The sequence below is a fragment of the Chroicocephalus ridibundus genome, chromosome 20 (assembly GCF_963924245.1).
Source record: "Chroicocephalus ridibundus chromosome 20, bChrRid1.1, whole genome shotgun sequence".
In the NCBI taxonomy this organism is placed as follows: domain Eukaryota; kingdom Metazoa; phylum Chordata; class Aves; order Charadriiformes; family Laridae; genus Chroicocephalus; species Chroicocephalus ridibundus.
Window position 1 is genome coordinate 5,254,117 of NC_086303.1, and position 25,828 is coordinate 5,279,944.

At 52.0% G+C, this 25,828-nt stretch overlaps 1 protein-coding gene across 2 annotated transcripts; it reads right to left on the reverse strand.

The window, feature by feature from the left end:
- Positions 1 to 854: 854 nt before the first annotated feature.
- On the reverse strand, positions 855 to 25,105 carry SLC41A1 (solute carrier family 41 member 1). 2 transcript variants are annotated; one of them, XM_063356477.1, is made up of 11 exons: positions 24,785 to 25,105; positions 20,654 to 21,880; positions 14,602 to 14,709; positions 10,403 to 10,474; positions 9,950 to 10,094; positions 9,707 to 9,853; positions 8,832 to 8,979; positions 8,130 to 8,209; positions 7,177 to 7,311; positions 6,054 to 6,202; positions 855 to 4,536 (listed from the first exon to the last, which is right to left on the reverse strand). In XM_063356477.1, the coding sequence occupies exons 2-11, from the start codon at positions 21,029 to 21,031 to the stop codon at positions 4,351 to 4,353; spliced, it is 1,548 nt and encodes a 515-aa protein (XP_063212547.1). In that variant the 5' UTR covers positions 21,032 to 21,880; positions 24,785 to 25,105; the 3' UTR covers positions 855 to 4,350. The 2 variants fall into 2 exon arrangements, with proteins under 2 accessions (XP_063212547.1, XP_063212546.1); XM_063356476.1 differs by lacking the exon at positions 24,785 to 25,105 and adding an exon at positions 22,546 to 22,696.
- Between the last annotated feature and the right edge of the window lie 723 nt (positions 25,106 to 25,828).

Here is a 25,828-nt window from a genome sequence, read left to right on the forward strand (position 1 = left end):
CCCAGCCCCTGCGCAACCAGCAGACAACTAAAAAGAACCCACAACACACACATGTATGTTTTTAAAGCAGTGCTACGCCATCGTTGGGATTCCTTCAAGGTCTTAATGCCAAAACGTTTCTCTCTGTAACATGTGTTCAGTAGCTTCCCCCATCACTCCCCACACCCCAACCAGGAAAGGAAAACACAACTCTCCCGCATCCCCAGGAGACCAACATCCCAAAGGACCCATCCTGTGCCTCAGCACCCTCGTCTTTGCTGGCTGTGGGAGGTGACCTTGCAGCCCAGGGCGGCAGGTCCAGAGCCAGCGAGGCCTCGGTGGCAGCTCCTCAGCCCCTGGCGCTCTGGGGCTTTGGTTTAGGGCTCTCTGACACCCTCCTTGTTTGGGTGAGCTGCCGGGAGACACATCCCTGCAGGAAAACAGCCCCCAACAGCAAATCCCACATCTGGGGAGGATGGGAGTCATTCTCACTGCCACAAATTCCTGCAAATTGAGGGGCTGCTTAGCCTGACCCACCAAAACGCACAGAACCCTTTTGTCCCACATACCTTAACCAGCAGTCACAGGCGGAGAGGCCAGGGCAGGGCTTCTGTACACAGCCAGGGCTGAGAGCAAACACCCGCCGCTCCCGCAGGGACCTGCATCCACCCGGGGCACGGCCGAAGCCGGGCTGGTGATCTGCCATTTACACTAATCACAGTTTGCTTCGTGCACAGTAATTTATTTGATTTTCTTAACTCTCATTCCACCGCCTATCAAAAGAGTTTCAGCGTAAGCTAAAATAAGCTGCCAAATGTGAGAGAGGCCTTTAACCACGTAGAGAGGGAGAAGCGTGTGAAGGAAAGACACCACAGTCCACATAAATAAATGTCATCTTTATTTAACCAAATATAATTTATCAGTTAAGTTGACATCTGTCAATTCAGTTATAGGAACTATAAATAATTAAGACAGTCTTTTTCCTTTAATAAAAAGAGTAAACCAGTATTTTTCATTTGCAGTCAGCTGTATAGTAGGCATGCATTTGAGTGCAACTGGTGGGAAAAGTTTTTGACCATCAAAATTCTTCAATTTTAAATTAGATTCTTCCCTGACCTATTCCCCGTGTGCAGCTTAGACCTTATATAAACGTACGGATGCCACCAGCCCGGCAGCGTGGCAGCTCTCCGTCACCCCCGGGTCTCTTCATTTCACAGGAGACCACAAACGGTACGTTCTTCCTCCAAGGGAATCATTTCTTGGGGAACTAAATAGTGATGTGACACCTAAAAGACCAGGAAAGTTTCTCATCTATCTATCTATCTATCTAAAAGATTAAGTGTTAATGGAAGGAAGTCTCATATCTATTCCTCAACGTTAGGCAGAGAAATCAGGTGAGCAGCAGAGAATATTCCAGAAGTCCCCGGGTGAGACTTCAGTACAGCAGACTCCGAGAGTTGGTTTCTTGGGTTTTGTTGGGTTTTTTTGGGTTGTGGTTTTTTTTTTTTTTTTTTTTGTTTTTGTTTTTGAACAAAGCTTTGGCCAAAGGAGATGTGTGAGAAGTCACGTCACCAGGGTGGAGGGTACGAGGTTCAGAGCTGCTGCCACAATGGACAGCTTGCAAAGATGAGGAAGGGGAAAGCAAGCCTGACGTTACACTAGCAAAGTAGAAAGGGGGAAAGTCGTCTCAAAAATCTATCACCTGCTCTTCTGAGGGTCTGAGAGCGAGCAGCCCGACAGAGCAAGGATCCCACCTCCGCCTCCTGAGCACTGTGAACGGCTTTGGCAGGAGAAGGAGGGCTCAGCGAATGCCCATGGGAGCAGGAAAGGATTCTTCTACAGCTTCAGAGAGGTCCTTGAGCCGGCAAGAGCCCGGCTCTGTTTGGTTTGGAAACAGCTGCTCCTGTGGCTTTCCAGAGCTGGCTTCCCACTCACTGATCCTGGCCCTCCTCGTCCCCAGAGTACGGACCAGCTCTGCAAGCAGATCTCTGGGCTGGGACTGCCCGATCCCAGACTAACTTTGGTCTTGACTTGGACCTTAAGGGGCGCAGGAATCGTTCCTGATGAATCGCCCCTTGCCTAGAAAGCAAAACTGTCTGCACCGCGGCAGGGCTTTGTGGAGCTCAGCTAGTTCTGGCGTTGGCCAGGGTGACAAAGAGAGCTTCCAACCTGGCCTTATTTCACATCAAGATGGACATTCCCAGCACCACATCGCACCATTTTGCGGCTGAGCAGAGCTGCCCAGCCCTGCTGGGACACAGAGCCAAAAGGAGAAGACAAGCATTGGTTTGTATGAGAAAGACAGAAGTCAGCCTAAAGGAGGAAACCAGGCCAATCGAGGATGGTCGTGTTCCGCTGCGAGGAACACGCTTAAAGCAAGAGGAAAAGCAGCCAACCACAAATCCAGCAGCGTTCAGGTGTTCTGGAGCTGCAAATAAGTAGGACAGGTAGTGTCCAGAGCAGGGACAGCACTCCGGGCCTGCACAGCTAACGAACATGAGAGCTTTGCTGTAATTTCAGGCCCAGGATACAAGGTGTTGCTGCGCCGAACACTCTAGGCATCCCCCAGCGTTTGGGAAGATACTGGCAGCTCCCCAAGCTTCGGGCAGTGCAGCACTGAAATTAGGCTCCATGGGATATACTGTATTTTCTCCCCCCTTGACAGGTGTTAAGAGCTTTCCCCCAAGCGCACTTACACATTCCATTTATATTCATGCATTAGAGCATGTTTAATAGCGCTGTCAGCTCCAGCACATCATTTAAACTCGGTGTAACGGGGTGAAGTTCCTAAGTCGATAAGACCTGCTTACATGAAACTGCACTCAGTTTACTGAATTGATTTATATCCAAATGGGAAAACTAAAGAGCGTGGAGTGCCGAAGATCATTTACAAACGCCTTAGTCACGCAGCCAGAACAGGTTTTCCCTCGTCAGGCGGCTGCAGACTGCATGGGAGCAGCAGAAGGGAAGGCGCCTCAGCCACCACCGAGCCCAGCAGCGCAAAAAGCAGCGGGGAAAGGATCAGAGCAGGGAAAACTGCGCTCGCAGGGCTCAGTCAGCGCTTGCGAGGTGGGCTCTAACCCTGATGCCCGATTTTACACGCCTGCTCAAGGGCAAGTGGGCTCCTTCGCTGCAGTCCCCTACAGAAAGCTGCACGAAGGACCAGGACTTCAGAAATCCGACTGTGCCCGCTGACCTGTTTTCCAGCTGGCGCCTGCACAGAGAGAAATCCAGCGGCTGAACATGGACGTCCTTTTCTAACGGACACCAAGAGCCTGATGCTCCCAAATTTGAAATGTCTCAGGCTCAACCAGAGAGGCTTCTTCCAGGCTGCAATGGGCCCGTCAGCCGCACTCAGCAACTGAAAGAAAATCTTAACACACAAAATAGGATCTATTTTTCCACCCTCGCCTCCAGGAAAGTCAACTGAACTGAGCAGGCTGCCGGGAAAGCAGTGCTGTGCCCCCAGCAGCACGAAGGGGAGCCTCCAGCAGAGCACTGGGAGGCAGAAGGGGAGAAGGACGGACGGGGAGAGCTCACAGACAAAGCACAGAGCGCATCCCTTTGCGGGCAGCAGTAACCGACCTCTGCTCACAACGGGAGGCAGGACAAGTTGTCTGCAGTTTGAGGCGCTGCCGGATGGTTGGCAAAAGGGAGCCTAAATCTGTCAGCAGAGACCGGCCTGCTCACAGCCAGGCTTCAGGGCTCTGCAGTCCTCAAACCCGAGACCCCGCGCTTTCCCTGTGCACACACAGGAATGGGTGTTTCGGCACAGAGGACCCTTCCTCGCCATCCTCGGTAATCCTTCTACCAGAGACTCTCGTGCTTTGGATGCTGGCGCAGGAGGGGGATTCAGAGAGCGAACACGAGAGAGGAGGGCGACAGGGCAGAGAAGACAGGAGACACCCCATGCCCTCCTCCATGAGGTTGTACTTTGCTAGAAGGTGCCTGTTCAGTAAAATAAATCTGAACCTTACCTCCAGTATTTAAAACGCTTATGAAGCGAAAAAAAAGCAGCCCTTCACCTCTAGTGACAGGGACAGGTGGGCTCCCTGTGTGATCTGACTGATCAGTATCTTCACTGTAACCTTGGTTCAGACATAACTCCTACGAAATTGCACTTGGTGATTGTCTCGTTACACTTTTTTTTTGTCCTTCCTAAAACTAGATTTATTTTCTGTACAAACTTGGCTTGAAATATAAACCACATAAAATTCCCATTGAAAATAATGAGAATCCAGTATCAAAGACGAAGTCTCAAGAGAGACAGGGTGGGGGGAGGAAGCAAAGGAGAGTAAGGGTGGAGGAAAAGAAACAACAACAAAATGAAAGGAGGAGCAGAGCTGTGAGAAGGGGGGGCAGCAGGGAGAGCTAGTCTCCCACATCAGTGTCCCGGTCACCGATGAGCCAGAGGATGTGAAAGCTGAGAGCGAGGAGACCTGTTCCAATCAGGTCCCCCAGCGCCGTCAAGTATGGGATGGAGAAGTTGTCAGGATCGAGGTCCCTGCCCCACATCCAGTGCACCATCCAGTCAGCAATGTACAGAAGAATGAGAACCTGGGAGGCAGGAAGAAAACAGCCACATCAGCCACAAATCCCGACTGCTGCAATCCCAGTCTTCATGGAGCATCAGCTGGGGCAACTCCAGCCGGGCTGGCTGGGCTCAGCCCCAGGCACAACCGCAGCCCGAGGAGCAGAGCTGTTGGAGCTCAGAACCACCTGCACGTAATGCAGGCTGCGTCCCCAAAACAACAAACTCAGCACAAAGAGGAACTCGGCGAGTTTCACTGTCCCCCTGGGCATCCAAATCCCCTGTGTCCTTAACCGCCTCTGTCCTGTCCTTCTTCAGCTTCACATGCCACCATCAAATTTAGGCTCAGAAGGGAGAACGCTGGCACCCAAACACCATAAAGTCAAAATTTTGCATCTCAGTTTTCAGATCTAACCAGAATAAGCTTGAAGAGACGTGGGGACTTGAAATCATGCAGGAAGGGACAGTAAGGTCTGGCTTCCAGAAATAAAAGAGCAACTGCCCAGCAGCTGAAACTACCAGAGTGTGACGTTCTCCCCCGTCTGCTAATGCCTCTGGTGTCTCTGGGGCTGGGAGGGTCTCACTGAGGACACGGCAGAGCTGAGGACCACAGCAGGCAGCACACAGTGGTACCTCCAGTGCTGCCAGTCCCACAGGCTGCCCCCAGCGGGGGCTCTGAGAGCGGCTGCGAGCGGAAGCCCCCTCCAAGCGCCCAAGCACCCAGCAGGAGTTCACAACCTAAATTTAGCCTCCGGGATGACAGCTCTCTGCTCTTGCCTCTGATGGATGCTCTGACTCATTTCCTCACACTGGCCTCAGCTGTTGATTTTAGGGGACACTGAAACCAGGCACAGCCTCCACGGGCGGAGGCGGGGAGCAGGGGGGAACGTAGCTGGGCTTAGTAGGAAACTCCCTAACCAGAGCGCCTCTCCCTGCTCTCCTACGCAGGCAGCCACACTCCTGCAAGTGGCTGCTGGATTTCTGCAGCATGAATACCCCGGTCTGTGCACATCCCTCGGAACAGCCATCGCTATGGGCTCACACAGCTCCTGCGAGGAGACCGGGAGCCCTGCGCTGCAGAGCCGGCACGTCTCTACCCTGCAGGGAAGGCAGGGAAAGGGCAGGAGAAGCCACACAAGGCATGAGGTCCCTGCAAATTCCACATCCTGTTTTCTTCACCAGCAGATTTAAAATTGCTAAAGGACCTTACATGACAGATTAACACACAAGAGGTAAACAGTTCTGCTATCAGGACTTAAAAGAGACAAAAGACAGATTCAAAACTTGCCAAGAATGGTAGGAAGGAAAAATTGTGTGTACAGGTATCAACAAAGAAGGATTTATTCAGTTTGATACCAGCTTATTTGAGAAATACAATCTACTCGGCATAGCTCTCCGAAGCTCATAAATCTCTTATCTAGGGGTAGGGTATATAGCTGTGCCTTCAGCAGTGTATCTACAACTTAACTGGCTGAACAGGTCCCCACTGCAGATGACACGGCAACGACCCCTTGGTTACAGCCCCCGGAGAGGCTGAGCTTACCTGGAGAAGCGCAGCTGTCATGTAGAAGACTATGAAAATCAGGGTGAGCGTAGTGTGTCCACCTTGCATGGAGCTGATGGTGTACAGGAAAACCAAGTGTCCAGGCACCACCAGAAGAAAGAGCACACGAGCAGAGCGGGAATTCACATCTGCAAGGAAACAAAGATGGAGTTCAGGCTTCAGATGGGCTTGAACACACAGCGACTCTGCAGCCTCCTTGGGTTCCAGGGGACAAGGCAGCACAACTATGGTCAAATCAGAAGTCGGGACCAGCACACTGGACCCTCATCCCCCCACTGCAGATTTCGGCTGGAAGGCAGCATGCCGAATGATGACCCAACTGCCGGGACACCCAAGGACTCTCTGCGCCAAGCTCAGTAGGAGACCTTAATTCTGTCCCGAGAGCAAGAGCTGCTCTCAGACCTCAGCTGCCAAAAGGACTCACGTCCCACCTCTGACAGTGCTCAGTACACGGCAGTCAAGAATTTACCATGAACACTGAATTTCCTCAGAGTTCTCTGGTGATCAGTTTTCTAACAGATCACCACCCCATTGGAGACCTCTTGCCCCTCCTTGCTCTTCAAGGCCAGCCTTGGCCCAGAAGGCCAGGACCCAGGGTGCAGGCTATCAAGCCTCTCTAGGAAGTTTGGAGAGCAACAACCTCTGCCCGCACTCTGTGCTGGAAATGCAAGTTTGGGCTGTGCTCTGCCACAAACATGAGAGCTGCGAGGAAGCCTTCCTAAGCGAGAAGCTTTCTCTAACTGCGGCTCCGTAAGCCCAGCAGAGCTGCAACACTTGAGCAGCCTCAAGGCAGGTTTCAGTATCCTGGACACATCTGGAAAAGATTTAGAGGGTGGAGGATTTACAGTGTTAGACAAGTCAGGGCATGGGACTTCCAGCCCCAGCAGGGCTATGTCCTCTTGCAGAGCGGCTTTGCTGAAGGTCCGATGGTCTCTAGAGGGCAGGCCAGGCCAGGCCAGAGGAGCAGCCACATCCCTGAGCAGACTTGAGCCACCATTGCCCATGACAGCGCTCCAGCGACTGCCACAGACCAGTTCAGCCATCCGACTGCTGCAACTCCTGCTGGCAGGAGTCAATATATTTCAACACCCGACTTGGATACCTGGGCTGAAGAAAGTGCTGCAAGGGCTGGGGCACTTGCGAGGGGCTGTTTCGGAGCTCTCTCCAGGCATCCCACTCATGTGCAGGTACGTGGAGATGCGACTGGCCTGCACTGCCACCAGGTTGCCACCCACACCTGCAGATAAGGAGAGAGCAGTAAGATGATGTCTCTCAAACGCTTTAAAGAGAAAGAGCTATTTTCAACAGCCAGCGGATCTGGAATTGCCAGGTACTGAAATAATGTAGGACAGTCTATTTTTGACCCAAATTCCACTTTTGCAGGATGTAAAGAGCTGAGACAAAGCACACTGTTCTACGGTTTCCCCTTAGGCCCCTTAGTGAAACAGATGCAATTCTATTACTACAGCTTTGACTGCAAGAAATACACAAAACAAAAAAAGTGACGAGTCAGCCACCAAAACAGACACAGGAAGTTTAAAGCTACTATTTTGTGCATGAGGCATAATGACACTGTGGAACCCACTAGCACAAGATGCACTGGCGCAGAATTAACTCCATTTATAGCAAAAAAGTAATAAACAAAGGAGTTTCCCTGGTTCGTTAGGCAGAAAGGAGATCAAAGCTTCATACCAGAAGCAACTAAATTTCCCAATTCTGAGTTGCAAATCCAAATCTTCATGTCACCAGGTGCCACAAGGCCCATATCTTGGAAGATGGGGGCCTTCCACCAGCCAGGAGGAATCAGGAAACCAAGACAGTTTTTGTTGGGCCCCTGGAAAACGTGTCTTTTAGGCAACAGCCTCCCAGACCAGTCACCCTCTGGTGAAAGGCTGGCACCAGAGGGAGCCACACTGCTGTGAAGCCTGGATCTAACCACCATGTATCACTGGCATTTAAAAGGGACTTAATCTCCTTAATCTGCCTGAAATAACACACACGGGACAATTCCACTGTCTGCCAAGAGCTGCAATACCAGAGTGGAAAAGAACTCACCATTAATAACTGGCGTAAAGACAGCCATCCCAGCAAAGTTTGGATCCGAGACTGTTCTGTCCAAAATTAAACCCCCAACACTGTGGAGGGAAGATTGAAGAGGTCAGTGCTGAAAGCTCGTTAGGAAATACTCACACAGAGCACCAAGGGTTCTCTCTGCTGCAATGCGTGCACTCGAGGGCGACAGATACACCTATTAACATGCACCTACAGTTGCAGTTGTTGCACATGATTTTAAGCCTCAATATTTGATAAGAAAGGACAGTTTTAGCAGGATCTTTTCTCATTGCTGCCAAAACCCATCAAAGACCAAATCCCTTAACACACGGTTTACTGCAACACAAAGCAATCCTGCCTTTCAGAGGGCAGAGAGGGCTCTTGTGCAGAAGGCTGCTAAACGGGATCTGTGTTTGCTCTATGGCCATGCCAGGGTCTCCCTGTGCAGCAGCTGGGACATCGGTAAGGCCCTGGATTCCAGCAGTCAGGTGCTTAATCACTCCCGTGCCTCGGGACCTAGAACCGTGTGTCTTTGTCTATACCACAAAGTGACCTCCAGTTTCCTGGCAGTCTGGACTGGAAGCAGAAGTTGTTTGGTTCTCTCTTGGTCTGGTATCTATCAAGGGCCAAGAGGTCGAAACGGCTGGGGGAAAGGGTGCGTTGTCTGTCTGTGTTTGGGGTAGAGGAACTTCCACGCCTTCCTACCTGCTAATAGCCATTGCGATAATGACTGGCTCCCAGCCAGAGTACAGCACCTCCCGAGTCGCTGCATTCTTCTTGGCAATGATGATCCAGATGGGCAGCAGAGCTATGAAGAAGGCGCAGACCAAAGGATTCACATAGGCTTTGCTCTCTGAGGAGGAAATAAGCAGAGGCAACAGATCAAGGACACATCCTGCTGCAGTGAGACGGGGTGCTACTTCAGCCGAGCTCATCAAGCTGCTGTCACCCCTGGAGTAAGAAACTCCAGTAAGGGCAGGCAAACTAGACCAGGCCAGCCTCAGCTCTGCAGGACACAGCATCTCCTTCTCCTGGTGCACTCTCAAGGGCTTTATCAACAGATCCAAGTGAGATATCTTCAATTTCAACTGCTCATTACCACTTCCCACTCCTGGGCAAGACCTCCCAGTGTTGCTTCACCTTTGGCTGAACCTGGCTGAGTCACATCCCCTGCATCCCAGCCGCCGGGGAAGGAAGGTGGAGGGGAGGGAGGAGGAAGTCTAGAGTCTACAGCTGCAGCTCTGCGCTGAGGATCCCCAGCTGGTGCTGACAGTACAAAAGATGAAATCCAAAGCTGCCTTTTCCCACTTGACTGCACAGTCAAGCCCCCGGCACTTGGAAGGGGACAATCTCTCCCTTACCACTTTACCTGGTGAGACTGTCTGCAGCCACAAGGCAGTAAGAAGGTCTGTTTCCTCCCCTTATCAGTTCTGACTAGGTCTCACTAACTGAGGTAGCTTCCAGGCCAGGCATCCTACATACCCCATGAACAGGAAGGGTAAAGGAAGAGGGCGAATCGAGGGAGATGCTGCACACGTGGAAGGACCAGGGAGAGACAAAGGCCTTTTGTTGCTCCTCACCCAGCTCTTTGTACAAGCCCCAGCTGATTCCTGAAAGCAGAGCCAGGGTGATGAGATCCCCCAGGCTGGCAGCAATTGGTGTGGCGACGTTATCAGGATTGATCCCCATCTTCCTAGATCCAATGATGACCCCAATCATAATCATGCCTACAGCCAAAAAGAGGAAGAAAACCGAATGAGTCCAAGGGGAGCCCAGCATTTGAGGAAGGGGTGCATGGAGGGCGTGCAGGGTCTGTCTCTCACCCAGAACAAGGGAAGCAATGAAAGCAGTAGCCACACTGCTGGCACAAAGCAGGACAGCATGGTCAATGCTGAAGTGCCCGTCTGGGATCCATCCAAATATCACTGCTGCGATCGAGGCCAGGAAGCCAACCACAGTAGCCTGAACCTGAAAATAAAAACTAGACTGTCACCAAGAGGAATAGAGAGCAAAATGCTCCCAGGGTGAGGGAAGAGGGAAACACCACCCAGGGCACCATTCCAGGAGGATTAGCATCCAGGGAAACAAGTCTAACCTATAGGGCAAACCGCTATGGTAAGATGACTGTGGGACAAGAAGGTGCCATTTGCCTCCCCATTACACACGCAATATTGACAGTCAATAGCAAAACCCAGGCATTTAAACCTTCTGACACTCGTCATAGTTGGGGCTTGCATCAGCTACCAATATTTCCTCTTTCTTCTCCTTTTCCTTACCTGTATCAGAGCCATGTTCCCTGTTATCATCTTCCAGAGCTCTTTGGGTGTATCCATTTGGCCAATATTAGCCTGCAAGAAGACATCGCAACATCGTCAAAGACTGACAGCATTTTGTATTTGCTAACAGTCAAATTCTTGCCTTACAGCTATGTAAGTTTGTGCCAGGAGCAGGAAAGAACAATGACCTCAAGTCCTTTACTCTTACAGGAGAACAATTCAGTGGAAAAGGCGTGTGTGTCCATGTGTGCATGTTTGTGTGTACAGCTGGGGCACAGCTCTGCAGTAACACCCCAGTCTGTGACATGCAGTTCTGTGAATGTCGCTTGGACTGTGTGTCCTGGGTAACTACAGTGCCTCTTCCAGCAGTTACTCCGGTCTTTTACCCCAGAACACCGAAGCTGTTCCCAGTTTCAGCACCTCCTTCCCAGCTGCAGGAATGGGCTGACGCTCTCCCACGCAGCAGGAGCGGAGCCAGACCCCCTGCAGAGGGGGTTTTGAAGGGAGCGTAAAGGGGAATCGACGTCAATAGGACATCTGATGAAAATCTTGCAAAAGCAACAAGATATACTTTGTCCTCGTGCAGAGTCACGCACTGTTGCTTATTTACTCATTGAATTCACTCCACTGGTGATCACTGGTGGCCAAGCCAAGCCTGGCTCAGGCCCAGCTGGGTCGTGCTGCCCCTCAGCTCAGCCAGCCAGGAGGGGAATAGGGGTACACCGACTCCCAGGTCCGCTGCGTGCCCCAGCTCCGGTACGGACCAAGGCCAGGGTAGCATCACGTGGACAGAGGAAGCTGGCAGCAAGAATTACTGTTTCAGTTAAAAGCTGAGTAAACAAGGGTAATGCCACGTGGAGACCTACTGAGTAGCGGGAAGCAGCCATGGCACATGGGTCATCTGGCACCGCTACAACTGCGGGAGATGCTAATCAGACTAACCAGAAGAGACAGAAAGTTGCTTTAATTCCCTGGCATACGATCCAAAATAAGCCAGCAGAATCACTGCAGGTTGCTGGCTATTGCAGAGCATAAGGGTTGTGCTCTTCCCTAGCACCTTCTAGGTCTCTATGGAAAGTTGGAAGAATGGATAAGCAGAGGGTATTACCTTATATCCAATTTTGTATTATTAGAAGCTGATGAACATGAAGAGGAAACAAGTGAAAGGCTCAAACAACCTGAAGTGGTAAATGCATGTTGGAGTTACTGACAGCGTCAAACTCAAACTTCTGCACAACAATACAGCAGCAATTTGCTCCTCTTGGGCTTCCTTGCTTGTTTCCACAAAAAGAAGTCAGCGATCAGCTAATCTTTCTGCTCTCCTTCCTGCGTGTGCTTGAGAGAAGTGCCAGCTCTTTTCAACCAGCACTGAGATGCGCCCATCTCTGGAGTGAGTTATTCTTGTCAGTTTAGTGGAGAGGAGGAAGGAGTGGGGGAAAACCAACAAAAAGTTGACTAGAGTGGCACTGAGCACATCCAGCATAGGAATTTGAGCTCCATATGAAGCCTGACCTTAAAATTCCAGCCACATGGCAATTAGGTTGGGATTAACATAACCTAGCTCTAGTCACTGGCAACAGGATTTTAATCCTTTAACTAATGGGAGAGTTTTGCTTCTTAATTGCGAAAGGAATTTCTGAGGTGCCTTAATGCAGCACTAATTAGAAACTCACAGTCTGAGAAACCAGTCCAGGCTGCTTTCCTGTGGGGAGAGCACGAGACCCGCATCGTGAGGCCCTGGTCAGAGGGGAGCCCCCTCCGCACGCCTGCATGTGGATCTCCCACGCTGGGGGAAGAACAGGGCAAGGGGGGAAAAAAAAAGGAAAGCCCAAGAGATCACCCTATCCCACCATGCACAGGTAGAAGGAGGTAAGAGTGCAAGGGTAGGTGATTTGTGTAGAGGCAGCACAGCCTTCTTTCCTGCCAGGGCAAAGGAAAGCAGAGGACAAAGCCTAGGGTGTTGGCCCATGAGGCTAATGCCACCCCACAGTCATCAGCTCAGGGGCATGAGGAGGCACCAGGAGACCAAGCTGGTGCAAGGGCAGCAGCCACTCGGACGGCTGCTCTCTGTACTAGTTTCATCGTGACCCTGCTGCAGCCACCGGAGCAGATAGGGGAAAGTTTTGCATTCCTGTGACTTTCTGCACAGTCTCGTTTCCCTGCCAAGCCTGCCCCAATGTTGCTCCATGCCAGCCCCATAAGGGAAGAGGACGGAGAAGCGCCGTGCTGCCTTTGTCCCAGGGGAGCCAGGCACTTGCCCCAATAAGCCCATGCTCAGAAAGTGCAAGCTGGCCAAGGCCAGGAGGGAGAACGGCCTGTGTCTGGGACAGCAAGGATCCTGACATGATCCGAACAATAGAGAGCGAATAGAACAAAGGGATTTGTTTCCCAGGATGAAGGGGCAAACAAAGCTCTGCCTGGGACACAAGCTGCAGTGCTCAGCCCCTGTTCCTGCCAGCCCCAGCACTGAGGCACAGCTGGGCCAGGGGCAGTGCGAAGTCTCCCAGCAGCTTTGTCCTGCCCAGCAGCGCCGGGGGAGAGGAGACCAGCACCGAGGGAAGCCGCCACAGCCCAGCTTTTGCCAGGTAACACTGGCACGGCCATCCCCCAGGTAGCTCAGCGCCTTGCTCCTTCAGAGAACCAAAAGTGAGGGCTAAATCCAAAGAGGAGGTGGTCCCCGCAGTCAGCAGGAATCGGCAGTCAGGGCCTGGGGGCAGAGGCCAAGCCAAGGACTAATCCAGGGAAATGCTGTTTGCCTTCCTACTCCCCAGGGACTACAGGGACAACCTCGGACTCTACAGAATATGATGCTCATGTGCCACTGGGTCCAGTGGATGAGAGCAGTGTCCCATAGGGTATGTCCAGGAAGCTACTGCACAAGGGACAAGAGGGGCTACCGGTGACTAAGGTTGGATGAGCAGCTCAAAACTTTGGCTCTGCCGCCATCCAGGAGCACATTAGAAACCTTGGGCCTCGGAAGCCAACAAAAAGCTGCTGAGGAGCAGAATCACAGCTTGAATCACCCCATGGCTCAAGATGGAAGAATAAGAGAGGACCCAGGAGAGCAGACATACAGAGACCTTTTCAACACCCTCCTGTGCTTTCTCCTGCAGCGCCCAGCAAGGGGGAGGCTGAGAGGCCGGGAGCAGGCTAAGCAGCAGCTCTCTGCTAGCTGTGCTTGCTGCCACCACCCAGGCAGACAGTTCTCCATCCCCACACCTCAGCCAGCACTTCCCCAGCAGCTCTCTCAGGCCAAGGTGGGTTCAGCTTCTCCGCATGGTCACGGCCAAGACCAGGCTGCCTGCTGCGAGGGCCCTCTCCCAGCAATTCACAGCACAGAGCCAGTAGAGCTAAAAGCTTGGCAGCAGGCAGCTAACACCTTGCAGATGTAAGACTCAAAGCTATACGCACTCCCATCATGGGAAACACAGAAACATCAGGCAGTCACTTGCTGTCATGCTCAAGCAGAAGATGCTTTGCAGAAGGAAGGAGTATTATTGTCCCCGTTAGGAGAGGATGTCAGTCTCTCTCCAGCGCCGCTCAGCTACAGAGACAGACTGCTGAGTTATAAAATTGTTTAAACACAAAGCAATTCATTTACAGCTGGACTAACACAGTATTCTGAGGAGCTAACAGAGCCTGCCCCCATCTCTCACAGGGAGCTCACTGTTTCACAGGAATCGGACTGAATTCTAGCAAGAGAAATGCCCAGCCATGCTGCTCCATCAACTTCAAGAGGCTGTCAATCCACCTGCTAGCTCTCACTGCAAGGTCCCCTCCATTCTAGCCTTTGGCGTACAATTCTGTCCAGGCTCTCTCATCTCCTCGCCCTCCTGAACCCAGCTTGTTTTAGCCTGCGTGACAACATGCCTGCACACAGCTTCCTCACCAAGAGAGCTGGATCCAAGCACTCCAGACATTAAACCGCCAAAGCCAGCTCGCACACTGTGCCCCCAGGCCCATGAGAAGCCACAACGAGGAAGTGAACTGTCAGCAAAGCTTAAGGACTATTAAGCCTTCAAACCTCATCAGTCCAGTGGGATGAAGACACCTTCCCAGCCTGCTAAACTCCAGGCTCTGGTTTCTGTGGTTGCTGACTGAGAGATTTTTGTCTGCCCAGCCACCACGCACGTGTATGGCTTCCCACCCCTTCCCACCCCAGGTGTCCTGCTCCCTCCCTCGACTGCCCGGATACTCACAGCTGTCGACAGGCGAGACGCCAGAGTCATCTCCAGGTTCCCCTTCAGGCCCAGTAACGCAGGGACTAAGATAAATACCTCAGTCACGTATTTGAAGACATCCCAGTGCTGCGAAATGAAAACAAAAAAAAAAAAAAAAAAAAAGAGACCATTAAAAATAATCGTGGCTGTTAGAAACCTTTGCTTTGGACCGAGTGTCACTTACTCATCCTCCTTTGTGACCTGGCACTGCCCGCGTGTGGCCCTGAGCAGACAGCCCAGTTCTGTTGCCACACTTTGAATTTTTGCAGTGATTTTAGTGGTTTTGACATTCGTGTAGTAGTGACAACACGTTCCCGCTGAGCTTAAACACCGGATCTCAGCCTGCAACTTTTAGTTAAAAATCCCCCAAAGATTAACCACTGACAAAATATTTACGCACAGAGAGGCCAAAATAGGGAAAGATGAAGAGATTTTGTCCAATACTTGCAGTTTTTGGCAGAATCGAGTACCGAAGTTCGGCCCACATCGGTTGAGTGCCATTCCCTACACGTATGTCTTACAAATGCATTTTTGAGCAAGGCACTGCTGCTCCCTGATCCTGCCAGCTCCGAAGAGCAGCCCACCGCGGTCTCCGTTCCCCCTACCTCACCTGGCACCTGCATTTACTCAGCTATTTACTAACTACTCTGGCTCTACAGACAAGCCTGCTCCCTTGGGCATGAGGGAGAACAGGCTGCCATGGTTATTTAGGAAAAAAAGAAGAGTAATTGCAGGGTAAGCAGTCTTAGAGGAGAGCAGCTGGCTTCCATGAAAACACAAAACCATCCCGAAAAACCTCACATTTTAAAAAAAACACCCTGCAAGCTACAAAAGCCTCATCACCCAATTCTTTATTTTCATGAATGTTTTGCAAGCAGGCCCTGTGTCCAAAATAACTCCCGCTTCCCGCATTGCCTGACTGCCATACCCCTTAAAGGAGACGGAGCACGGCTGGAATCACGCTCGCAGTGGCTGGATGCTGTGCTGAACATGGTAACTGCCGCGGCACTGACAGCTTTCCTCCTGCAAACGTTACCTGCCACAGGCTCCATCTCTCGCAGTGCTCTCCATGGCAGCATCAGACCATCAGGCTCACCAGCCAACAAGACACATGCTTCTTTCTAGGACCAAGAACGCTATCGGCCAACACCTTACAGCAAATACAAGTCACTCTACCTGCATAACTAATACCTTCCTGTGCAGAAGGACTTCAGTTATTTTTGTTTATTTTTCCATCCTTTGTGCTGCTTGCCTTCACCACTGACCCAACAAATTCCAGTTTCCTTCCAGGTCCTTTGCAACACCACACTCAAGCTGCACTCACTTGAAAAACCATTTAAGAGAAAAGTGTGATCACAGGAGGCAGGTAAGTGCTCGAGATGGGTGAACTGGGACCATTTTTCCTCAAAGGGAAAAAACTGTTTTCTAGTGAATAAAAATCCCCTTAACATTTCTGGCAGCTTGGTAAGACAAGCTAACCATGCTCGCCAGCTCCCAGGTGCATGGATGGAAGCTGCTCAGCTATTTCAGGCACAGCCACAACCCTCTCTCTGCTCAAGGACAAGGCTCCTGAGGATACCCAGGTTCCAGACTCTCCTGATGCAATGAACAGCCCTTTCCCAGGCACTATGATGGGCAGTGCCTAAGGAAACCACCGCGGTCCCTGCAGCCCCGGCTCCAACCACCACACACCCAGCTAATCCGACTTGGGAGACCTTCCCACCACAGCCAGAGGGGTTCTGGAAGGGTATGGCTCTGCACGGCTCCCCAAGCAGGGGGACGGTCGAGCTCAGTGCCCTCAACTGAGGGAGAATCAGTCTGAAATACTTCACCCGACACAGCGGCACATCAGGCTGTGCTTCCTTTAAGGTCACATCTAGGAACAGGCGAGCTCGGCTGTCCTCAGCCTATTTTTAGGCAGGCATTATGGGGAAACCTTATAGCAGCTTTCCAGTATCTGAAGGGGGCCTACAAGAAAGCCGGAGAGGGTCTTTTTACAAGGGCATGTAGTGACAGGAAGAGGGGTAAAGGCTTCAAACTGGAAGAGGGGAGATTTAGATGAAATTTCTGGAAGAAATTGTTTGCTGTGAGGGTGGTGAGCCCCTGGCCCAAGTTGCCCAGAGAAGCTGTGGCTGCCCCATCCCTGGAGGGGTTCAAGGCCAGGTTGGACGGGGCTTGGAGCAACCTGGGCTGGTGGGAGATGTCCCTGCCCAGGGCAGGGGGTGGCCCTGGGTGGGCTTTAAGGTCCCTTCCAACTCTAACCATTCTGTGATTATGATTATTTTGCTGCTTGTTGTGCTGGTGAATCCTTCTTCCCTTAGCAGTATCTAGAATTCAATCAGCAAGCAATGCACTCCCACTTCCCAGCAGGACGAGCTGGGTGTCACCAGAATCACTTAATGAAAGGAACATCGTCATTAGGCAGACCGCAGGCTGGAAGCGCCATGCAAAAGTTTCCTGGCTCTTTCTGCCTCCAGAGATCATAGAGGCAGAATCAGGCAATAGCTAGCACAAGTTCGCAGCCCTCCCTCACCTCGTCCCAACCCTGGCTTTCTAAATTAACCTTTAAAGGAGGCTGCACCGCAAGCTGGTGCCAGAAGCTGCTGTAACTGGAGCCTGCAAAAGCAGCTCCCTGAGCAAGACAGGGGTGTTCCTGGAGAATGGAATAAAAGCCATCTTCGGGGAAGGAAAACAAGGAAATTTCTGCAGACCTCAGCAGCTTGCTGGCTGCAAAGAGCAGGACCCATGGGCTCTTGCCAACTTTCTTAATATAAGATGTTATACAACACTGGTCTACGGGCATTTAGTGCGTCTCGAAGGCCTCCCTGGCTCCTGCAGAGAAGAACACTCCCTGCAGAGATGTGTGCCCGTGATGGGGCTACAAGGGGAGAACCAGAGACAGACTGGTTGGGGAAGACAAAAAAGGAAGAGGAAATATGAGCCCAGGACATTGAGCTGTTAAAATCCCTTTCCCCCCTATAACAGCCCCTCCAAGAAACAGAGAAGTAAGCTCTTTTCAGGAGGGAGGAGGGAGGCTAACACAGCACACAAGATCCTCCAAGATCTTCCAGTTCGCTCCTTGCAAAGGCAAACACACCACACTGGGCAGCAAGGGGGCTCCCGGCCGGCTTTCAGCAGAGCTGCGGAAGAGAATTACAGGGAGAGGCACTTCATCTCCAGCACCTCCTCCCTGCCCTCTGGGGAGGGGGAGCAGAGAGACTATAAGCACTCTAGGTTTAACTTATTGCAGCTTCATTCTCTACTAAGCCTCTGGTCCCTTTGAACATAAATTACCCAGATACCAGAGCCTGGTCTCTCCGACACAGCACTGGAGGAGTGAGATCGGACCCCATCCTGCCAGAGATTCTGGAAGAAACATCAAACCTCAGGTGGTGTTTTGCAGTTTCCTCCGGGCTCACTGCCTTTCCGAAGCTTTGCACCTGCAGACAGCAGATACTTCCCGGGTAACAGCTGCCTCTCAGCTGCTGTCATTTTTAGTCACCGCGTGCAAAGTTAAGGCTTACAAGAGTCATGAGTAAGAGCGTGGTTTCACTTGGATTATAGCAGGGTGGTGATTCATGACAGCTCAGAGTGGAGGGATGTGCTGCAGGATGGAGCAATGACTGCCGTGGTGCGGCTGCTTCGCACAGTGCACTGCTCCCAGCGCTCTCCCTCCAAAGCACGAAGAAACAAGCGGCCTTAACGGCAGAGCTCCGGCTGCAGGGCTGGCACTCCCCACTGGCCCCAGTAAGACCCACCCCAAAGGGATGCTAACACCAGAGGTGGTCAAGCAGGGGAAAGGAGCAGACTCCCTCCTCCCTATGAAATACTGTCCATCCCATCCAAAGAATCTCCAGGGTGCAGACAAGTCTGGAAAACAACAATCGTGGCTCTGCTGGGAGAGGGGACTGTGCCAACAGTCCTCTACCATACACAGAAAAGCAGCTGGTGTGTTCACATGTCACCTGGTCCAAAGGTCTCTCCAATCCCAAAAGGAGCGGAGGCAAATTCTCCACCTGAGAGGCAAATTCACAGGGACACATTAATGGGACAGCATGGCCAAAGGCCAGGGCTGCTTGTTTTCACAGTGGGGAGACCAATTACAGCTGGCTGATTAGTCCGTTTATCCAAAACAGAGGAAATTGAGTGTATGGAGCCCTCCATCCATTGCAAACCATGGCTGCATCCAAAGCAATGGGACTCCAGTCCGCTCCAGTGCCTCAGCTACCCGCTCCACATGCCTCCCTCCTTTCATCCAAGGCTTTGACTCTCTGGGAAGCCAGTTATCAAGATCAGCTCCCCAGATCCTGCAGGCGAGCAAGCCAAGAAGACACGCTTCCCATCCCCCTCTCCCCCCCTGTGGCATTTAGATGCCTCATTTAATCCCAAGGCTGAAGGGAGTTAGAGGAGTTGGCAGGAAAAACTGCATAGCCACATGCTGAGCTGCTGTGGGACAGAGGAATTACGAAGCTTTATTTCTAATGGCCATAAAAAAAAAGGCAGGAGAACACAGCATTATGCCGCAGTATCCCACCCCTGCCCTGCTCCCGCCTGGCCAGAAGAGGTGCTCCTTCTGCGGGAAAGGCTTTTGGTTGCATTCAAATTCCTGGCTCTGGGAAATGGCCAGAAGAGCCACACATGAGTTTACAGGGACATTGCAAAGGGAAACATGCTTAAAAATGTCTTTCTTTTTAAGAAAATGATTCCGGTAAATCTCTCAAGGCTTAATATAGCGCAGACAGCCTTTCCTGTTTTGAGTCAATTCACAGCTCTCTCAACAGGTTGCATCAAGAGAAACCGTAAGGATGACCAGCGTGCAAAGGCATGCAGGGAAACAGGCATTAGGGGCAAGAAAGCAAGAGAAGCGTCTGCTTGACCACCCACAGATACAAAAAAGCCTGACTTACCCTCCTGGCACACAGCTTGGGTGGAGACGATCGTAACTGCCAGCAATACAGACAAGAGACTGACATTCCAGTCTTTCTATGCCAACACTGAGAGAGCTTGTTTACCCCACTTAAGGAAACAGAGGAGCTTCAAGCAGAGCATTTTTGGTTGACCACAGCTCCAAAATGGCTGCCGCCTCCATACAAATAGCTTCATAAACCTACATTGCACGGATGATGGAATTTTGTGCCTCAGTCATCATTTTGGGCTGGGCATCAAGATAACTCCGTACAGCCTGTCTTGCAGAGCACCGGAGAAAAGGTTAAGCAGCTGATCCGCTGCCAGAGACACACACGCTTGGAAAACCTGTACTTGAGACCGGCGCAGGAGCCACGGTCCATGAAGTCACATTTTCCACATAAAACCCAAGCAAGCTGCATGGCTGTCAGGTTGTCAGTGTCACCTGTCACGAGAGACCTAATGAGAGAGCATGTCTAGTAACACACCAGTTTTCATCCACAGGTGACAGCCAGCTCTCTGGCTGGCCCTTCCTAAGGATCCCCTCCATCCTGTTAGCCCAGTTGCCCCTGGCCACTTCAAGACCGTGAGAAGGCAGCGTAAAGGCCACTCAGCCAGGCTTCGACCTTCGGAGCAAGCCACCATGCAAGTGCCCCATACATGCTGCGACAGGCGAATCACTAACCTGGCTGGCACGAGCCCAGCGTGCTGCAAACATCAAAGATGGAAAAAGGTGCACAGAACTAGTGACTGGAGCTGGGATGCCCACAGCCACCATCAGGGGAGTGCTCAGTTCAAGCCATAACACACAGAGTGGTCTCAATTCCCACTGAGGTGCTTTGGCTGCACATGTGCCAGCTCCAACCTCCTCCTCCCAGCCAGAGCAGGGCAGCTGCAGTGCAGGGGTGCCTGCAGCCTCTCCTCCCCTCACTCCAGACATCACCGAGGCCTCCCCTTGTCTCCCCCTACCCCAGCCGGCACGCGAGGTGACAGGTCTCCTCCCCTCACGGTTGCTATCTGCTGAACAAGCCTTGGCATTCCAGTCCTTCCTGGCTTGGGGTCAAGTCATGGTCTACAGAGACAGGATTCAGAGCCCAGTGCCATGCCAGGGAAGCATCAGTCCTACCTGCACGATATCCAGCACCATTCCAGCAGCAACTGTCCCAAAGCCTGCCAGAAGGAATGGAAAGAGGACTTGCAGCCCGATGGAAAAGGAGGTCTCCTTGAGGGGTGAGGCTGGCTCAGGACCTCGGTCTGTGCTGGTGTCATCGCTTTCATTGCTCTGGCTGCCATTTTCCAGCAGGGCATCTTCTTCTCGCACCCCTTTAGCATTGGCACGGGACTCCAACACCACCACTTCAACCCCATCACCATCAGGTCCCAGGAAATCTGAGGGCTCCACCAGCTGCCCCCGGTCCGGACTGGTGAGACAGTCCATGGGCACAATGGGGAGCACAGCCCCATTGGCCTGGTGGGTCTCTTTCTGCTCTGGCTTGGAAGACATGCTGCAGAGAGGCTATCCCGACCCTTGGCTTGGTGGGCCTACAGCCAGCGGCTGTTCCAGAAGAGATCTTCTGCCAGGAGCTTATACAAATGGCCTTTCCGGCATCTAGAGCCGACCTCTCCTATCCCTGCTTGCCTGCCTTTGAGCGCAGAGACTGCTCCTGCAGCAGAGATCCCCATCAAGCAAAGTCCAGGAATGGAGGACACCAACCACTGAGCTAGCAGGGAACACTGCAGGAACCGGGAACTACAGCAAGTTCACTCTAATTCTCCTCCTCTCAAACGCTGTGCGGCACAGCAGCCACCAAGACAGGATCCAAGCTTTTCCTCTTTGATGTATGACAGTTTAGTGCATCTTTCTCCAGTTCTTCTTCCAGCAGCACGACTGCTATGGTGGGGCACACAACGCAGAGAGAAAAACAGATGAAGACCACCAAATAACGCAGAAGCTTAAAGGGACGAAGAAGCAGAGAGACGATAGGAGAGGAATTGGCTTTTAGAAATGATACAATCCAGAAAAGCTCTTCTTACTACCAGGGCTTTGTCACTTTCTCCAGTGGCAGTGTCCCTTTGCAGAATTAGATCTGAAGGCTCCTGCAGGCTTTTGCTCTGTTTCAGCCAGTTTTTTGTTGCCTCACAAAATGGCCAGCAATACCAGCAAGCTACAAGTGTCACTGTCGTCCTCCTCTTCCAGAAGAATTTCTCACCTTACAGCACGAGGCAACGAGAGTTCTTATTTAAAGTAACAGCAAGTTCCCAGCTAAGGTTACTCACTGAGCTGAGCAGGCTGCCGGGTGGGAGCTGGCATTGGGACAGATTTAACGTCACTCCCCAAGAACTCGTCTTTCACCTGAAATATATGGGAGGAAAACAGACATTCAATTGGGTCTCATGGCAGCCAGCATAACGGCTCATTCATTCAACAGTATTTTCCTCCAATATATGTTGAAGGTACAGCCATTAGCTGTGCTGTCCCCTTGACCCTTTAAGCATTTCACAGCCCTTCCGCACACTTCAGGGGGGCTGTGTCAGGGGACCTAGGGCGAAGAACAGCTCCCTGCCCCAAAAGGGAGCCCCCAGTAGGGTGCCGCAGGACACGGGCACCCCACCCGGAGGGCAAAGCCCCGCGCGGAGCCCCCGGGCACAACAGAGGTGGCTGGCGCTGCCTCCCGTCAGCCCAGCGCGGGGCCGCAGGAGGCCTGCGGACGGAGCGCGGGGCTCTCCCCCCTCTCCGGGTGCCGCAGAGCCCCGCAAGCCACCACCTCTCAAGCGGCCGAGGCCCAGCCCAGCCGGCGGGGACAGCGGCCCCGGGGAAGGGCTGCCCCGGGCGCAGCGGAACACCGAGCCGTCCGCCGGACCGACCGAGCGGCCCCCTCCCTGCGGCACGGTGCCGCCGCGAACCCCTCGCTAACCGTGCCGGGGCCCGGGCCCTGGCCCTGGCCCCGGCCCCGGCCCCGGCCCCGGCCCCGGCCCCCGGCCACCCCCGGCCCCGCCGCGCCGCGCCGCGCATCTCACCGCCGCGCTGCCTCCGCTCGGCTCCGCGGGCTGCCCCGCGCCGCCCTGACATCACCGCCCGCCAATGGTGGCCCTGCCCCAGCGCGCCGCGCGGCCCAACCATTGGCCGACCGGGCGTGGCGTCACGCCTGGCCCCACCCCCGCAGCGCGCTGCCCACGCAGCGGGAGGAGGGGGTGCGACGAGAGGCCACGCCCCCTTAGCGGTGCGGGGGCGGGGCCTGGCGGATCACGTGCCGCCGAGCCCACATGGAGCCGGCTCAGCTTAAAATGAGCGTGAAACAGGAATCGTGATTAAACCGCTGTAAATTATTAATTAAGCTCAAATTTGGCAGGCGGCCCCGCATTCCGGACCGAGGCCCAGCAGCACCAAGGCAGTATGGGGGGTAGGCACTGGCTGTCAGCCCTCGGTGCTGGGCACAGGGGCTTCGCTGACGTCATTCAGCAAAGAAAACGGGGAATATGGTCACGTACTCGCTCTGCTTTCACCAAACTGTCCCACAAACACACACATGAAAAGCAGTAACTGCTGCTACAGACGTCAGTGCCTCGTTGCTCTGTAGAACCCTGCGTTCTTGAATGAAACCAGCTCTTCTGATTCATCTTTTCCTTTTAGTTCCTTTTTTTTTTTTTTTTTTTTTTTTTTTGCAAGAGTGGAACTTTTGACCAGTTGTTGTTTTTCCTTCCTGCCTTGCCTTTCCTCCCAGGAAACAGTCAACAGCAAGTCATTACCCGGAGTGATTACGTGATCCCCAGCTCCATACCTTGGAGACGGCTACCGAGCCAATGGCAGCGGCCAGGACGCGGGGGTGCGTGCTGGGACTGCGCTCCCCCACGGATACACCGAGGCAAGTGTGATCAGAGCTGGTGACTTCATCTCTTAAAATAAGGAAACGAAGGCAGTCGCCATCAATAGCAGCAAGAAAACCATTGTGATCGAGATGCCTTTGAAGTTGTGGGCTGGGCTACTTCATTTCTTTCTGCTCATCTTAAAATTGAGCTTTCTTTCCTGAAATATTTTTCGCTTTGGAAGAAAAGGGTGACCAGCACACTTGAAGCAGAGCAGGATACATAAATATGTAAAGCAGCAAGATCACTCAGACAAACCCACTTAGGTCTTCTAACTTCCCCAGGCCCAAAAACCTTTGCAGATGTGTTTCTTAAAAGAAAGCTGAATTTCTGGAGCAGGTGAGCAGAGTGCTGCTTTCACTGCAGTAAAGTAACTGTCAAAGTGCACTGGGGTTTATACCTAACTTCTGCTACACAGCAGTTGAACCCCGTATTTCAACGGGTGACAAGCATCTGCAACCATTTCACTAATTCTCAGGACCTTCTGCTGTGACACCAGCAAAGAGACATCAGGGAAAACTCAAGACATTCAGAGATGATGTCTTAAGCAAAGCCATAGCACAGTTCCACACTCAGGCTGGCCATGGAGTTCCAAATCTTGCCTCCAACCCTACCCTCTGTTTTCCTTTGTCCAAATAAACCTGGTCTGTAGGGCACTCTTTCCACCTTCATCTTTCCTTCCTGACTTGGAAAATCTGTATCTTCCCCAGAGCAACCATTCTTCCCCCACCCCCCTAAAAACAACGCACACCAAAATGTGACCTTGTTGATTAACAGCCCGGCCAGCTGCACGCTCAGGAAGTGGAAGCACGGAGACAAAAGCCGCCTGAGACAAGAAAACAGAAATAGATAAAATCCCCCACCAGCGATGCTGACGCGCAGAGATCAGAAAGGCAGAGGATGAAAGGGCAGGAAATGGGGTTCCAATTGCAGGGTGGCAGGTACCAAAGGCAGCAAAATGCTTGGAAAGGAAAGAGTTTTACCATTGAGCTACAGGAGATCATGGAATGTCGTGCCCGTGAAGTCACAGCAGCCATGTGGCTTTAGCACTACCAAGCTGTCCAGCTCTCGGCACGCTCTCAGTGATGGCCCAGCAGGCCACAGCACATGTAGGAAGATCTTTCCCTTTTCACAGAAGAATCCAGCAAAATAAAGTGGGGTTCAGCCAAAGTCGTGCAAAAACCCCACCTAACATAGAGTTTGACAGTGTCCTGTCAAACCTTTGCTCCCTGTTCTAGCTCCACCACTGTCTGTCACATCTGAACACTGATCTGAATGGAGTCCCAGCTGCCTTTGACCAAGGATTCTGAGGAAATCTCATTCTTAATTTCTTGTAACCAGGAATCTCAACAGAAAAAGTCAAAGACTGCATAGGTTATGGATAACGACTTACCCCTACAGGTGTCAGTCTGGAGCACAAGCAGTTCATGAGGGCAGGCAACATTAGCAGCTGACCCTAATCTGGTCCTGATCTGGGAGAAGAAATGCAGACCATGGAAGTTCTGTTTTACCAGCCTGGAAGCAAACAAAACTGTCACCATCCTTTTTCCAAGGTCCAAATGACTACTGCTCCCAACGGTGTTCACATGTGACCCACGTGCTGTGCAAGCTGCGACAAACACAGGTCAACCTCAGTCAGGTACGTGCCTAGGGCTTTCTGCCAGGTGAGAGCATCTGGCAGAGAGGAGCTGAAAGGTCCTCGCTTCCTGCGTTCCACGAGGCCAGCAGTTCCTGTGTCAGCTGCTGATGACCCAGCGATAGCATGGACACCTGTAACAGAGGGACGGAGGACATGCCTCACATTTCTGCTTTGCTCCGGATATAAGATGCAAATTCATTTACATTCAGAAATTAGGCCGAAGAAAGCACTAACACCAAAAGGCTGATCAGAGCAGAGACTGATATTAAAAAAAGCGTAAATGAAAAACACCTCTTAACTCCCCCATTTCCTACTCCATAAAGACCCTCTCACTTCCCAAAATCCCAAAGAGAACATTGGATTAACCTTTTCTGATGTCTACGTTCTACTAGGCAGTACTGTAGTAGCAATGTTTAAAAATTCAAGTGGACTTGGAAGGATAAAAGTGCTCCAGGGCTAATAATAATAATTATTATTCCTGAGTACTTACACAGCTTGTCAGAACTCAGACCTATGCTGAAGCTAGACTAAGCTGAGTAGGTGAGCTAATAAGTTTAAAGGTAGTTTAGACATGCATACGCCAGATGTAGCGGCTGCAGTATGGTTAGAATCTGGAAAAACAACATTCAGGTTTTGTCCTGTGGGCTTTCTGGAGGAGTTCATATCCCTTACTCTGGCCATTGGATCAATCTGTGATGATAATCCACCGCTACCTTTCTCTAATCAACATCGCCATACAGAAAACATGAAAATAACCTATTGTAGCTGTGGAAACTGGACAGAGAGCACGTACAGAGC